Source organism: Columba livia, chromosome 14 (assembly GCF_036013475.1).
Source record: "Columba livia isolate bColLiv1 breed racing homer chromosome 14, bColLiv1.pat.W.v2, whole genome shotgun sequence".
Lineage (NCBI taxonomy): Eukaryota > Metazoa > Chordata > Aves > Columbiformes > Columbidae > Columba > Columba livia.
In genome coordinates this window covers 19,671,778-19,685,301 of record NC_088615.1, presented here as the reverse complement: position 1 = coordinate 19,685,301, position 13,524 = coordinate 19,671,778, and the positions used below count along the sequence as shown (strand labels likewise).

General features: G+C 47.3%; 1 protein-coding gene across 1 annotated transcript in view; it reads left to right on the top strand.

The window, feature by feature from the left end:
- FGF18 (fibroblast growth factor 18) overlaps positions 1-13,524 on the top strand; it is a 71,780-nt gene that overhangs the window by 40,968 nt on the left and 17,288 nt on the right. Inside the window, 1 exon segment of the mRNA XM_005503586.4 lies at positions 12,294-12,400. Coding sequence (XP_005503643.2) covers positions 12,294-12,400 — 107 coding nt within the window.

Below are 13,524 nucleotides of genomic sequence, written 5' to 3'. Positions count from 1 at the left end.
GTCAGGGTGGAGGGTGCTGGTGGGGGTGCGTGGGAGACTGCCACATATGTGGTCTGCTGACAATTATGGAGCATCAGTTTGTAACTTCAGTGCTTTATTTCCCAGACAGGAGTAGCCCACTGCATCACTAAAAAATCATAAAAGGTGGAAGATGCATTTGCACATCCTGTGCCAAGCCAAGCTGAGGTTGCCACCTGCGTTGTGTGTCTAAGTCTAGTGACTCCTTGGAGCAGGGCTTCAGGTGTTCCCTAGAACCTTTCCTTGCTGTCTTTAGCCTAATCCCCCCCCTCCCTGCATCTGAATATTCAGTTACTTCAACTCTTTGCAAATGGCTATTTGAACACCTCTGAGAGTGGTGAGAGAGAGAGACCGGTGACTGTTAAAGCTCTGCACAAAATTGAAGGCAAGGAGGTGATGGAGGGAGCTTGCAGGAGGTGGTGGACTTGCTCCCAGAGGTCCCCTGGCAGGGCATGAGCCTGCCCAGCACTGCCCAACCACTCACCATACGCATCCCCACGGCTGGAGCTGCTGGAGGTGGGTCCCAAGCCTGCCCAGCCTCGCTGGGTGCTCATGTCTGCCCTGAGTACCAGTGCTGCTAATTGTCCTCCAGTTCCTAGGACCTACTGGATGAGTGGTGTCCCCAGTTTGCATTGGGCCATCAGGCAGAAGAGGGCAACGCAGAGGGGCTGACGTGCTGTCTGGGATGATTTAGTAATAACACAGCAATAATGTTAATCAACCTGCTGCTTGCCTGGGGAGTTAAGTCATCCTGGGCTTGCAGTCTGAGCACAGACTGGTTTGCATAGGTATTATTCACCTCGAAGATCTCCTGAAGCTTTGTTACTTAATAAGCGGAAAGTTTTGCCAGAGCTTGGAGTAGCAGGTGATGTATCAGTAAAAAGTCATTGGAAACATAGGCTATCCCTGGGAAAGCAGCAATGCTATCAGTTACCCTATTGCAATGGTTCCATAGGTGGTCTCCAGAACATTGTGATGGTGGATCAGGAATATGACAGTTTCTTTTTAATGATCTAAATCAAAAACTAGGCACGTGTAGAAAAGCAAAGATGTCCTTGTGTTTTAAGTGCCTGTAATCTGTTTCTAAGAGCTAGGTACCAAAATATCCCTTTGATTCTCAGAGGTAATTGTACCTCTTAATTAGCTGGAGGGAAAGAAAAAAAAGCACAGCCTGAGATCTTGCTATATAAATTATAATTAACCCCTTGGCACTGGAAGTTGAGATTTCCTGCCCCCGAGCACAAATGCAAAACACATTAGCAGCACTTAACGTCAGGCACTCTCGCCCACCGCAGCGCAGCGGAGGGGTCAGTGCGCTACCCCATAAATACTGCTGTGCTCCCCCGGCCCGGGGAAGATGGCAGGGAAGCTGTGGAAGCCAGAGGGGCAGCACTAAATACGCCATTTGAGGATGTTTGACCTGCTTTTTTTTTTTTTTTTTTTATTTTAGAGCCCCAGCAGGAAGGACAACACAGGAAAAAAAAAATAAAGAAACAACAAAACCCAAATCCCAGTGAGGAGATAGGAGCAAGGAGAGAGACGCTTCCCAGCGAGCGGTTTTGTTAGCCGACATGGCTGGTTGCTTCGCCGTGAGAACGGCTCCCAGCGCGGCCGCCTCACACACCTCCGGCGAAATAATTGTCTGGTGCCAGACACACTTGGCTGTGCCTGTTGTATGCGCAGCCTGGCGGGCAGGGGCTGTGACCACCCACTGCCAGCATTCACCAGCATCCTGCTTTTTTGTCTCCTTTTCATTCCTGCCTGTTGGGGGATGAGCTTTAACTCCTTGCACCGGAGGTGGACCTGCGGTGAAGCCCCACGTCGGGGCAGCCTGGCGGTTGCTGACAGAGGCTGGAGCTTGGCCCAAGTCCCTCCCACTCCCCTAAGCCACAAAGGGTCGCCACTCGCTTCATGACCTGGGGGGAGCACCTAGATTTAGGGCAAGCCATCTGTTTTCCCTACCAGGAGCTTGCACAGAAGCTCCAAATTCAAGTTAGCCGGTTCCTTCCCTTCTTTGGGGTTCTGAATAGAGAAATGTCTTTCTGCCGTGGGACAGTCCCAGGTGTCTGCAACTCTGCATCAGGCTACAAAGCCCTTGCAGATAAGGTGGTGTTTGCCAAGGGCTGTTTTAAACTAAAAGAGGGGAGATTCAGGCTGGACGTGAGGAAGGAATTGTTGGCCCTGAGGGTGGTGAGAGCCTGGCCCAGGTTGGCCAGAGAGGTGGTGGATGAACCATCCCTGGAGACATCCCAGGCCAGGCTGGACGGGGCTCTGAGCAACCTGAGCTGGTGAAGATGTCCCTGTCATGGCAGGGGGTCACTGGATGAGCTTTGGAGGTCCCTTCCAACCTGAACTATTCTGTGATTCTGTGGTTCTTGCTTCAGGGGTTGAGCAGTGCGTCCTCGGGCTCCTCTGTGCTGGTGGCTCTGGCGGTGGGGGATGTCATGGGCACCTCCTGCAGCAGCAGTGGTCGGCTGAGCTCAGGTAGTGTCAGCAGGTGTGGGTTGGCTTGGCCACCTTGGCAGGTTTCTAAGGTGGCTGCATCCTCCTGCAGCAGAGGTGAGGGGCAGTCATGCTCCTTGGGCTTGGTACGGAGATGTGGCTGTCAGGACTGCCTGTAAATATTTCAAGTCTGCTATGTATAAATAGTGATGGGGAATTTCCTTCTCCCATCTCCTCCAAAGATTCTAGAGGGAGATAAAATGGGAGAATAACAAGGTGTCCTAGTGGGGAGGAGGAATGTGCTCACTGGCACATGGCAGCGAGTGCTGGAAGGATGGTTTGTCCTTTGGGTTTCCTCCTTTGTCTGCATGTCTGAAGATTTTTCAAGTGAATTATTGTGCTGATTAAAGAGCTGGCCAAAGAGCCCTCCAAGCTGAACGAGTTCTGTCTTTCCGTGTTAGGACAGGTACAGGCTGGAAACCTAGAGCAGTAGTGTCACCTGCAGTGTGACATCCGTTGTCTCAAGGGATTGTCCCCTGTGCAGGTCCAGGGTGGGCAGAGGAGGGGTGGATGCTCTGGTGCAGAGAGGAGAGAAAAGGGATGAGAAAATTTTGGACGGAAACATGGGACTGAGCCTGAACTTCGTAGGTGACGTGGGTCTCTAGATAAGTTGAAACTGAGATAAGTAACAAATAGCATGATATGGATTTTACGTTGTCAGTGCTGATTCTTTAAAGCCAGAATACCCCAAAATAAGCTGTTAGAGGTATTGCCTCTTTGCCGTTCATTTATAACACCACAGATGAGGACTGGCTTAGTTCTGTACTTAATTTACTTTTTATATTAATATTTAACATGGGATCTCCTTTTCTTAATCCAAACACTTATGGTTTGAATGCAGAATTGTATTTGAGATTTTTAAAGCACCTTTATTAAAATGTAAAACTAATTTTACAGTTCTGAGAGGTCTTATTTAAATACCTAGTGCCAGATGTCCCAAATGACTCTAGGGAAAAAAAGAAAAAAAAAAAGACTTTTAAAACTTCTCATGCAATTAAAATGCAGTAAAATGCAAGTAAATAGTCTTACTTGTGCAGTGTACGGGGGGTAATAGTTTAAGAAAAGCCCTGTGATGGACGTGTTTCCAAAAATAAAGATTTGAAACCAAAGGTGCTAAAGGCCGAGTTAATGTCATACCTGTGGTTTTTTGTTGTTATTTCTGTTGCTGCTGCTCTGAGAATAGTAGAAAGAATTGTGCTGTGTCTATACGGAGAGACCTTTTCCAAGGGACTGGTGCAGGGACCCTCCAAGGTGCTTCTCCCCAGGCGCTCGCTTGGTGGTTCCAGAGGATCTGTGTTCCCCAGGTGCTGTAGAGGATCCATTCTTGTCCACTTCTTTCAACCTTTCCCCAAAAATAGTCACACTCTCTTATTCTTATCTAATAGTGACAACTTTCTGTACTTCATTTAATAATACGTTATCTTTTATTTGGTAAAAGTGAGCTTCAGCAGCACAAGCATTAAAAAGTCAGATATCTTTGAACTTGTGTTTGTGTCCGTTTGTAAGAGCAAACCCCGTTTAAAATCTTTAAACATAGAGGAATTTTCCCCATGTGCCAGAACATTTTTTCTGGTAGGTTGTGCTGCTGCTTTTGCTTCTCCGGGTTCCAGAGCCACAAGAATCTCGTTGAAAATACTGTAGCATCCTGCAGCTTTATTTTCAGCATATTTTTTACTTGCTGGAAGAAGGGAAGGTTACAGTGAGCCCCTTGAAGAAAATTTGTGAGCACACTTATATTCCTACCCATAAAATTAATTGTTGTCATTTCAACTTTTACTGGAGGGCACAGAATAATAAAACCTGTTTGGCAGAATGTGGCATCGTTGTATATCGGGCAGGGCTGATAGTCTTAATTTATCTAATGCTGCAGGTACTTCACAGATTTCTCCCAATTAGCCCCATTTTGGAGCACTCACAAAGACGACAGTGGAACCCTGGATGGACTAACTTTTGGAGTCTGTGCAACCATCAGGATGTTGGCATATGGAAGAGATTTATGTGTTTGGGACTCCTCGGTAAGAGGATACGCTGGTGCAAACATCTCACCTACTTCATCGCTGAGCCCCTGGTTGCCCGTGAGAGGTGGGCGAGCGCTCCAGAGTCACCGCGCTCCGTCCTCCGCCCCGACCACAGATAAAGCAGCTTTGGAGAAGCAGGAGTACGTGGGGTTCCCAGAGTTGTCCTTCTCCGCCTATTGTTATTTTGGTGTACATCAGTATTTTTGGGGGGCTTGGCTGAGCCTGGGAATCAGAGAGTCAACGTAACCTGAGCAGCGTTTGTTCTGGTGGTAATTCTAACCCTCCTTGGGATGGGAGAGGTTCATGCGATTTCCAGACCCAGGAGACTCCGGCACTTTGGACGTGTTTCAGCCAGGCGCCGTGGGCCAGGTTCTGAGGTCCTTGTCTGTTGAGCTTCACCATGTCAGCAGAAGTCTATTCAAATGAGAATGATCAAAGACATTGGGGTTTGGCCCTTTATTTTTCATTTTAGGTGCTTTTTCAAGCATAACAGAGCTTCTGAACTTTTTTTTTAATCTTTTTTGAGGCTCATCCTTCACTAATTCCGAACTCGGAGCCTGGCAGCTTGTCAAGCAGTTTCCATGCCGCTGTAGCAGTACTGTCCGCTGGAGCTGTGCTTGGAGGCAGCAGGACGCCCCGGCGAGATTGGGGAATTTCTGTGCTGACACTTTTAATGCTTCCCGGCCACGTCCTCAGTCACTGCGAGTGTGCAGGTGGCAAAGTTCAGTGCAGAATTTGTTCCCTGCCTCTCCCCGCCCAGGCGTTTTTAAACCTATCGCCTCCGGTTTTACTGAATCTTGTCTAAATAAGCTTATTCACCATCATTGAAGCAACCGCCAAAATATTTTAGTGTCTCTTATAGCAAATTGTGTATAAAACATCTGCAAGAGGCCAAGTTTGGTTCCCCACTACTTAATCCTGTCGCTTTACATCTCCAAATGGGTGCAAATGGCTTTGTGTCAGAATGACAGTATTTTACATTCATTTTTAATGGGGATTAATGATGACTGGACTCTGGGTAGTGCAGGCTTGAGCCAGTAGCATGGTACTTACAATTTTAATATTGTCCTCAAATATTTTTTTGTTTTTGACAGAATCACAGGTTCTGTGATATATTAACTTTTTACGTGAGTTGGGGAAAATCTGTAAGACCTGCCTTCGTATTTATTCTGGTCTTGCATGAGCTAAATTATCAAACGATTTTTCTGTGTATGGACCTCAAATTATGAAAATTTTTTTAAGCTTTTCCCAAGATGCGGTGAATGGAGTTATTTTACAGGGACCATGTCTGGAAGCTTTGTCATCCTTCAGGAGGCAGGGTGGACAATTTTGAAGAGAGTGCTTGTGTTTCAGAATATTCTTTTTTTTTCTTGATTTTGCCATTCTAACATAAGCAACACATCTTCAACAAGGTGGGGAGGCAAGTTCTCCGCAAAGTGGTCCCTGGGATGCTCAGCATCGTTCCCTGGGCTTGTCTTGTTAGCCAGCACTGAACTGGTAGCGAGATTTTTTTGAGGTCAGTGTCCCTAAAGATGGGACCACAGTAATGGTGTGACAGACTTAAGTGGTGGAGGTTTCAGAAGCGTGAGCGATATTTTCTTACCCGAACATCTTGGGGCGTGCGTCCCGCAGGGTTAAGTGCCTGCGGCAGCGCGTCCTGCTCGCACGTCTGTGCTGGGCTGGGTGCTCGGGCTGGCGTGGTTGGCACCAGCCTGGGTATTTCCATGTGTCTTGGCCTCGTGTCACGTAGGCATGCCCAGTTAACCCTAAGGGGACAGTTCAGCATCCTGGAAATGGGACAGTTCAGCATCCTGGAAATGGGACAGGACACCTTCTGGGTGTTAGATGGTTGTTTGCAGATGAGGGTGCCTGAGCCGTCCCCCAGCACGTCCAACCATGCAGCCGGTGACAGCCGGGACCCTGAAGCCATACAGGGGTCTTTATCAGCACTCGAGGGACTTCCGATGTGTGTCAGGTCCTTCGTGTGAAAGTATTTGCAGGATCAGGTTGCTGCAGTGTAAGTGCCTTTGAGGTCTTTGCTGCATTATAGGTTCCCTTCTGATATTCTCCTTGCAAATATTTAACCTGTGTGGCTCCTGAGTGCTACTAAGGCTGTTACAGGAGTGACAGGTTGTCTCTGCCGCTTTTCCTTTGTTCACACGGAGCCCTTGGTCCCGCTCCCCTTCCTGCCCCAAAACCAGGCACACAGAACTGCCGTGGGGGACTCAGCGCTGGGCGTGGAGTGACGTGTTGATGCTCATGTCTTTTTCCTTAACTGCATCAGATGACCGAGTGAAAAAATAGGATGTTTAAATGAGGTTTAAAAGAAAACCTAATTTAGAGAGATGGCATTTTTAACGGCCTGGGTTAAGATGGGATGCGCTTGCTCCTTGTGCGCTCCCCTGGCTCTGACACCGGGTAGTTCGCTTCCTTGTGCACAGTGGTGGCTTAAAAAAAACCATACCTGGAGCCTGTATCTTGTTACTCCACCTCCCCATGACCATCTCTTTTAATAACTTGACATACATGTATCCTGTGCTTGTTCAAGAAAGACTCGATGAGCTAATTGCAGTGGTGTGTGGGTCAGAGCTCTGCCCTCCTGAGCTCCAGCCTTATTGATTTTGGTGGTAACTCCTGATTTGGACCTCAATAATTGAGAAGGGAGTTGGGTTGTATGTGTTATAATTATTGAAAATTATGCAGTTTGGAGTAATATATGCGTGCACAAACAAAACTTGAGGATGCAGCCTAGATTCCCTCACTTGTTCATAGCCTGGGGGCTTTATTACACCCTCCAGATTTTACCAAATTTTGACATTATTACCTTGTAATTACATCACGAATGTGAAGTGGAAACAGGGTCGTTCTGTCCTATGTTGTGGTCATGTAAGGGATTCACGTGGGTTTGGTAGGGGCAGGCTGTGTTTGATCGGGTTTCAACTGTTTGGCCATGCTGGGGTTCACACTGGAGTATTCTGTCTTACCAGAGAGGAAATTTTATTCTCCTGTCAGATGTGATATAAGCTGTGAACTATGGAAATGCACTTTGTCTCGGTTCATAGCATCAGAATGACTTAACTGGGAAGTGCTGAGAATGGTTTCTTTGATGTTCTCAACAAAAGCAGTGAAATCTCAGTCCCCAGGAAATCTGTTTTAGCTGCTTCGAGGAGCCTGTGGGCAGCGTAAGGGGCTGTAGTTTCCTCTTCTCTGCAGCTTCTTTTTCAGGATTTATACCTGAAAAAAGAAAAAGAAAATAAAAAGGAATGGTAGGTGGACTCAAAGTATCCAATCCTGCACCTCTGTGTTTTCTCCCTTTATCTCTTCATTTATATGAAACTGGCTGGCACTTACACTTTTGTGATAGGTACATGTAAACCTCGCACGTCTCAGGTGCCCTCTTTCTTCTTTCTTTCCCCGTGCTTTCCTGGCTCCTGTCCTCCCACTCCCAGGAAATATTTGAAAGATAATTTAGCATATTTTCTGCCACCTTTACATATCTCCCTGACTTCATGTTTTCTTAGCTGGAAGATAACTTTTCAACATATATATGTAATCCTTTTCACCTAGACATGTGAGGAATTCCAGTCTCTTCCAGTGGGAGTTTTGATGAAGGTTTAGGTTAAATGGGCCAATAAGGCAAAAGCATGTAGCAGAAGATCTCACCCTCTGAAGACATCTCTTCTCTTTAGCTCTTTCTGCCCACCCCCCCACCACCCTGGAAAATGTATCAAAATATCTAGCTGTCAAAGAATTTAAACAATAATACCTGATCTGAAGGCTAGAGTGTAGGGCTTTTGAAAATAAAGATTGTAATCTCTCTGTGGTGTATGCAGGGACTAATGGAGCTGGAAGTCAGGTGTCCTGAGCTGTGGGGACACCACTCCAGCCTGGGGGGACTTGTTTTACCATGGAAGTTCCTGTGGATTTTCCGTGGCGCTTTCGTTGCGGCTATAGCATCTTTATCATAGAGACAAATGAGACAGCAAACCAAGCTCAACTGACTTTTATTTATTATTATTTATTGCTGTCTACAACTATCTGAAAGGAGGTTGTAGCATGGAGGGTGTTGGTCTCTTCTTCTGAGTAGCAAGTGATGGGACAAGAGAAAACGGCCTCAAGTTGTGCCATTGGAGGTAGGGGTTGGATCTGGGAACAATTTCTTCCCCAAAGGGCTGTGGGGCATTGGAACAGGCTGCCCAGGGCAGTGCTGGAGTCACCATCCCTGGAGGGGTTGAACAGACGTATAGAGGAGGCTTGTAGGGACATGGTTTAGTGCCAGATTCAGATTACAGTTGGACTCAATGATCTTGAGGGCCTCTTCCAACCAAAATGATCCTGTGATTCTATGATTTGTTTAAATCCTTTTGGTGGTGACTGAGCTCTTCTCCTGCCACGTGTGATGGGGTAGGCGACCTCAGCAGCCCCTTCTGGATCAGCATCCATCCACCAGGGATATGTGTTGCAGTATTCAGGACTAGGATTTCTCCCAGCTGATTTTGGCTGACTAGATGTGTTGACAAGGTCCCCTATCTCACCTCCTGAGAGACTTTAGGGAGATTCCTGTTGCAAAAAGGAGAATCAGCAGTAAGGGGTGCCTTAGGCTGGAAGCCAACTGGGTTATGAACCCAACCCTACAGCCACATTGATTGCTCTTGTAGGAAAGGAGGTCAAGGATCCTTAGAAATAAGAACACATTTCCAGCATCTTTTTCCGAAGTGGGTACTGATGGGTGGCTTTAGCCTGCACTGTGTTAACTGGGGTCACAGCGGGGAGCAGACAGCATCTGCTGAACCTCCTGCCCTCTGCTCCCCACTCCTGGACGCTGGGTGCAGGATGATCTTGGGGGCTCTTAGGCCTTCTTGGGGCACTGGGCTATGGATGCTGGTGTATTTACTGCCGTGTTTACTGGTGCGGGTGTCACACTGGGTGCTTGCCCAGCCGATGCTGCTCGGTCTGTGCTGTGACACAAGCCTGGGAGGAATCTCAGCACCAGCATAACCTTTGCAGCCCGCAGGAAAGTTGACTTCCATTTAGTTCTAAATTATGACATTATTTTATTAGATCTTTAAACTTTATTTAAATTCTCTATTTAAAAAGGGGGAGGAAGGTATCGTATTTTAATTAGTAGAGGTGTCAAAGGCGACCTAGATTAATTATTTGAAATCACTCCATCCAGATGGTTTTAATTTTCACAGCAGGGAACCGGCATCTTTTTAAGGTGATATTTTTCAAATTAAAATCAGCTTGGATATTACTCATTTTGGCTGCAGAGCAAGGGGGCGGGGAAGGCGAGCTGGCGTGCCCCCTGTTTGTCCATCTGACGGGACCCACATTGGAGGGATGCTGGTTGCCGACTGTCTGGCAGGACCACGGATCAAGGCTACTGCTTTGGAGTGCTTTATTAACGTTAGCTCCTGCTTTGGCTGACCAAAACCCATACCTGATATTCAGCATTATTCTTAGATTTTTTCAGTTGCAGCACTGAGACTGGAAGGGCCAGGAAATGCCTTGCAGCTTGGACAGGAACTTGCCATATCCTCTTCTTGCCCGTGTGGAAGCTGTGGAGCCCTCGGTGGGTGGCTCTGGGTCATTTGAGTGCCTGGGTAGGTTTGGCACTGCAGATCTGTGGGCAGCTCCTTGGCACTCGGAGTGTTGGCTGTGGTTCTTGGGTCGATCTTTGGGACCTCTTATGCTGGCTCCATAACCTCCTCTCGCGTGCAGGTTGCTGCTCTCCCCAGCTGAGGCTGACGATTAGTCCTCTCTAATGCCCTTGCTCATTTGAGGAGAAGACCTTTCCCAATCCCCTCTTTAAAGATAGTCCTACCTCTAGCTGTTCCCTGGTTCGTTAATGCTGTGTTGCATCTGAGCAGCCTCCCTGAACTTCTTGAAGCAGTGGGTGTTCACCAGGTTATGTACCATGTTGCACATCTTCCATGTTGCACATCTTCCCCTTGAACACCTGTCTTTGACCCAGTGCCATCCTCCCCCATCCTGACTCTGCTCATCTTTATATCCTTGCTATGATGGGACATTTCTGGTTGGTTTGGCCCTTCCTCACTGATGTATGTGGATGGTCACTGCTTCAATGCCACCACGGGGGTGTAGAGGGAAATCCTGCAGCACCCACTGTCGCTGCCAAGCTACTCTCCTTTGCAGATACCCCAAAACATGATGCATTTCTGAAAGACTTAGATAAATATCCATATTTATGCAGAATTGCAAGTAATATTCTTTGATAATAGAGGCATTATCCCATTTGCTGTCAGAAATAAGTTATTCTTTATATATATCCCCTGTGATAACAGGTTTAACAGATTTATCAAAATAAATGTAAACAGCTAGTAACTGGAAAACCCTGAGCTTGCATATGTGACAGAGTTGCAAAGGAAAAACTCTGTTTAGGGCCCTTGTGAGTTAAAGGTTTGTGATATTTGCAGCACTGCAGAAGCCAAAAGCTGACTTTACAAGTGGGAAAAATATTAATGTGTTTAAATGAAACAAACTTCTATTTCTATCCCCATGGTAAATCCTTACAGTGAACATATTTGCTCTTAGAGGGTTTTAAAGTTTGAAATATGAATGCCAAAAAGAATGTGACTTTTTGCAGTGCAGATCAAACATTCTCCAGAGTTTGGCAGAAGCCGTGTTTCTGCGGCAAGGCTCGGGTCGTACAAGTGTGAGTGTTTCCAGAGCAGGACCGTGGATTTGCACTTGCTGACACTTACACATTCTTGCATTGTGTTTCGACTATGTCTCCTCTCTCCCGCTCTGTATCAGGGATGGATCTGAACCAAACTGTCCAGTCTGCCTGCTCCTGCCTCTCCGGGGAAATTCCTGGAATCCAAACCTCGAGCATGACTGGAATTTGTGTTTAGATCAGAAACGGAATAAAACGCTGAATTTGGATGTGGCTAGGTTTTGAGATGACGATGGCACCCTAGACATCGGGGTGGCAGCTCAGCAACTTCTGCAAATACAATTGTGTCAGTGCAGGAGGTTTATGAAGATGTGGCAGAAATCTGTCCTCTACCATGGCCACTGACAATGCTGCAAACCAGCTCTGGCCTCAGTAAACATGTGAGGCACCAAGAGACTGGCCATATTTCTCCCAGCTGGAGCTCTTTGGACTGCCAGAAAGTGAGTGACCTCCTAGGAACATAACTCGACACATAGAGGATGTCTGCAGGGCGGGTGTTCATCAGAGAGAACCAGCAGCACCCACTTTCTCCCTTCTAGGTGTTGTGGTGATCTTCAGGAGGTCACTGCGATGTTTTGCACCATGAACATGTGGCTTGACCGCTTCTGTGAAGAGTGTGACGGCTGCTGGCTGTGGGGAAGTGATTTTCATTCTTGTCATGCTAATCTCTTATTTTCATGAGACTAAATTCCATGTTTGTACCCTCTGATAACCCTCCTGGAGCGTGAAGGAGAGCATCTAGCTTTATATTGCCAATGGGGTGGTGGGGTGGTGCGGACTGCTGGAGCACACGTGTGTTTGTGCATATTTTGTGCTAAACTGACATTACATCTGGAACATCTGCATAGGAGTCAGTGGAGGTGTGTCCGATCTGCACTTGGAACCAGGCCTGGAGCTCAGCTCCTGGGTGGTTCCTTGGGTGGTTCATTGCATAGCATCCCAGCGTGGTGGGGGTCAGGTAGAGGTGATGGGACAACATGCTGACGAGCTTTACACGCTCTGACTTAATGGGACCACATTGGTAAATGCTTTTTTTCTTTTTCTTCTTCCTTTACAAGCCCAGCTTCTAGTGGAAACAGACACTTTTGGCAGCCAAGTCCGGATCAAAGGGAAGGAGACAGACTTCTACCTTTGCATGAACAGGAAAGGCAAGCTCGTGGGGAAGGTAAGTGTTTCCTATTAATTCATTTGTAACATGAGTGGTACCTTTAGCAGCCTCCTCGAGGCTGTAATGATGTGTTCGAGCTTCGCCTGTCAGCCTCAAATGAGAAGCAGGACGAGGGGATGTGGGGTTTGGGAGGCAGCTCCTGCCCCTTCGAGCCCCCCCCGTCTCCATAAAGCCAAACTCTGCACCAGCCACAGCATCCTTGCATGATGCTTCGGATGCGGATGGGTTTGTGCTTTGTGGTTGCATTAAACTGCCGTGAGATGTCTCAGCATCCCAGTATTGTGGCCGCCTCCACAATAACTTCGTTACTTGCTCTTTCTTTGGAGCAAAATTCAGAATAAAAGGGTGAGCGGAGCGCTGTGCTGGGTGGGTTGGTGCTGGGGGGTTTGGCTGCGTTTGGTGCTGAGCCAGGGGATGCAGTGGCAGAGCTAATCATGGAATCCCAACGTCCTACCAGGGCTGGGCCTCACGCTTCTAGCATTACAGGAGTATTTTATTACTTTGGATCCCCACACAATGGAAGCATGTAACAAATTACAGTGTGTTCACCCATTGAGCTTAACTTCTTTGCTGAAGTCATATTTTTTATGTATTAACTTGTTTTTGTAACTTAGGCAGTTCTTCTGTGTTGCTGGCAAAGCTAGAAGCTTGCTAACCAGACAGGAGCTTGCTGAAAGCTAAAATATCACCAAAAATTAAATATAAAATAAAATATCCCTCAAAGGCCCCTTCCTCCACTGCTTGCACTTTGTATCACCGGGAGTTAAAATCTGGCATCTTTGTGGCGCTGAAAAAGGGAAGCAGAGTTTTGTTTTGAGTGAACACAGCGAAAGCCACGCTCCTGAACAGAAACCAGAAACCAAATTGCTCTGATGAAGCATTATTTACATTTGTGGTCCCAAGAGTGACGCAGGACAAGTGCCTTCCCCAGAGGGTCTCTCCTGCCATTCAGTTTTCCTGGTGAGCAGGGCAGATGCTTCTGGCAGGATCAAGCTCCAGTCTCTCACCGGCAGCTGCTGCCCATGGCGGGGACTTGGACATTGGTGCTGCAGGAGATTTGGAGAGAAGCAGCCGGTTCTCTGCTTCCTGCGTGTCTGCCATGTGATCGCCGCTCTGAATGA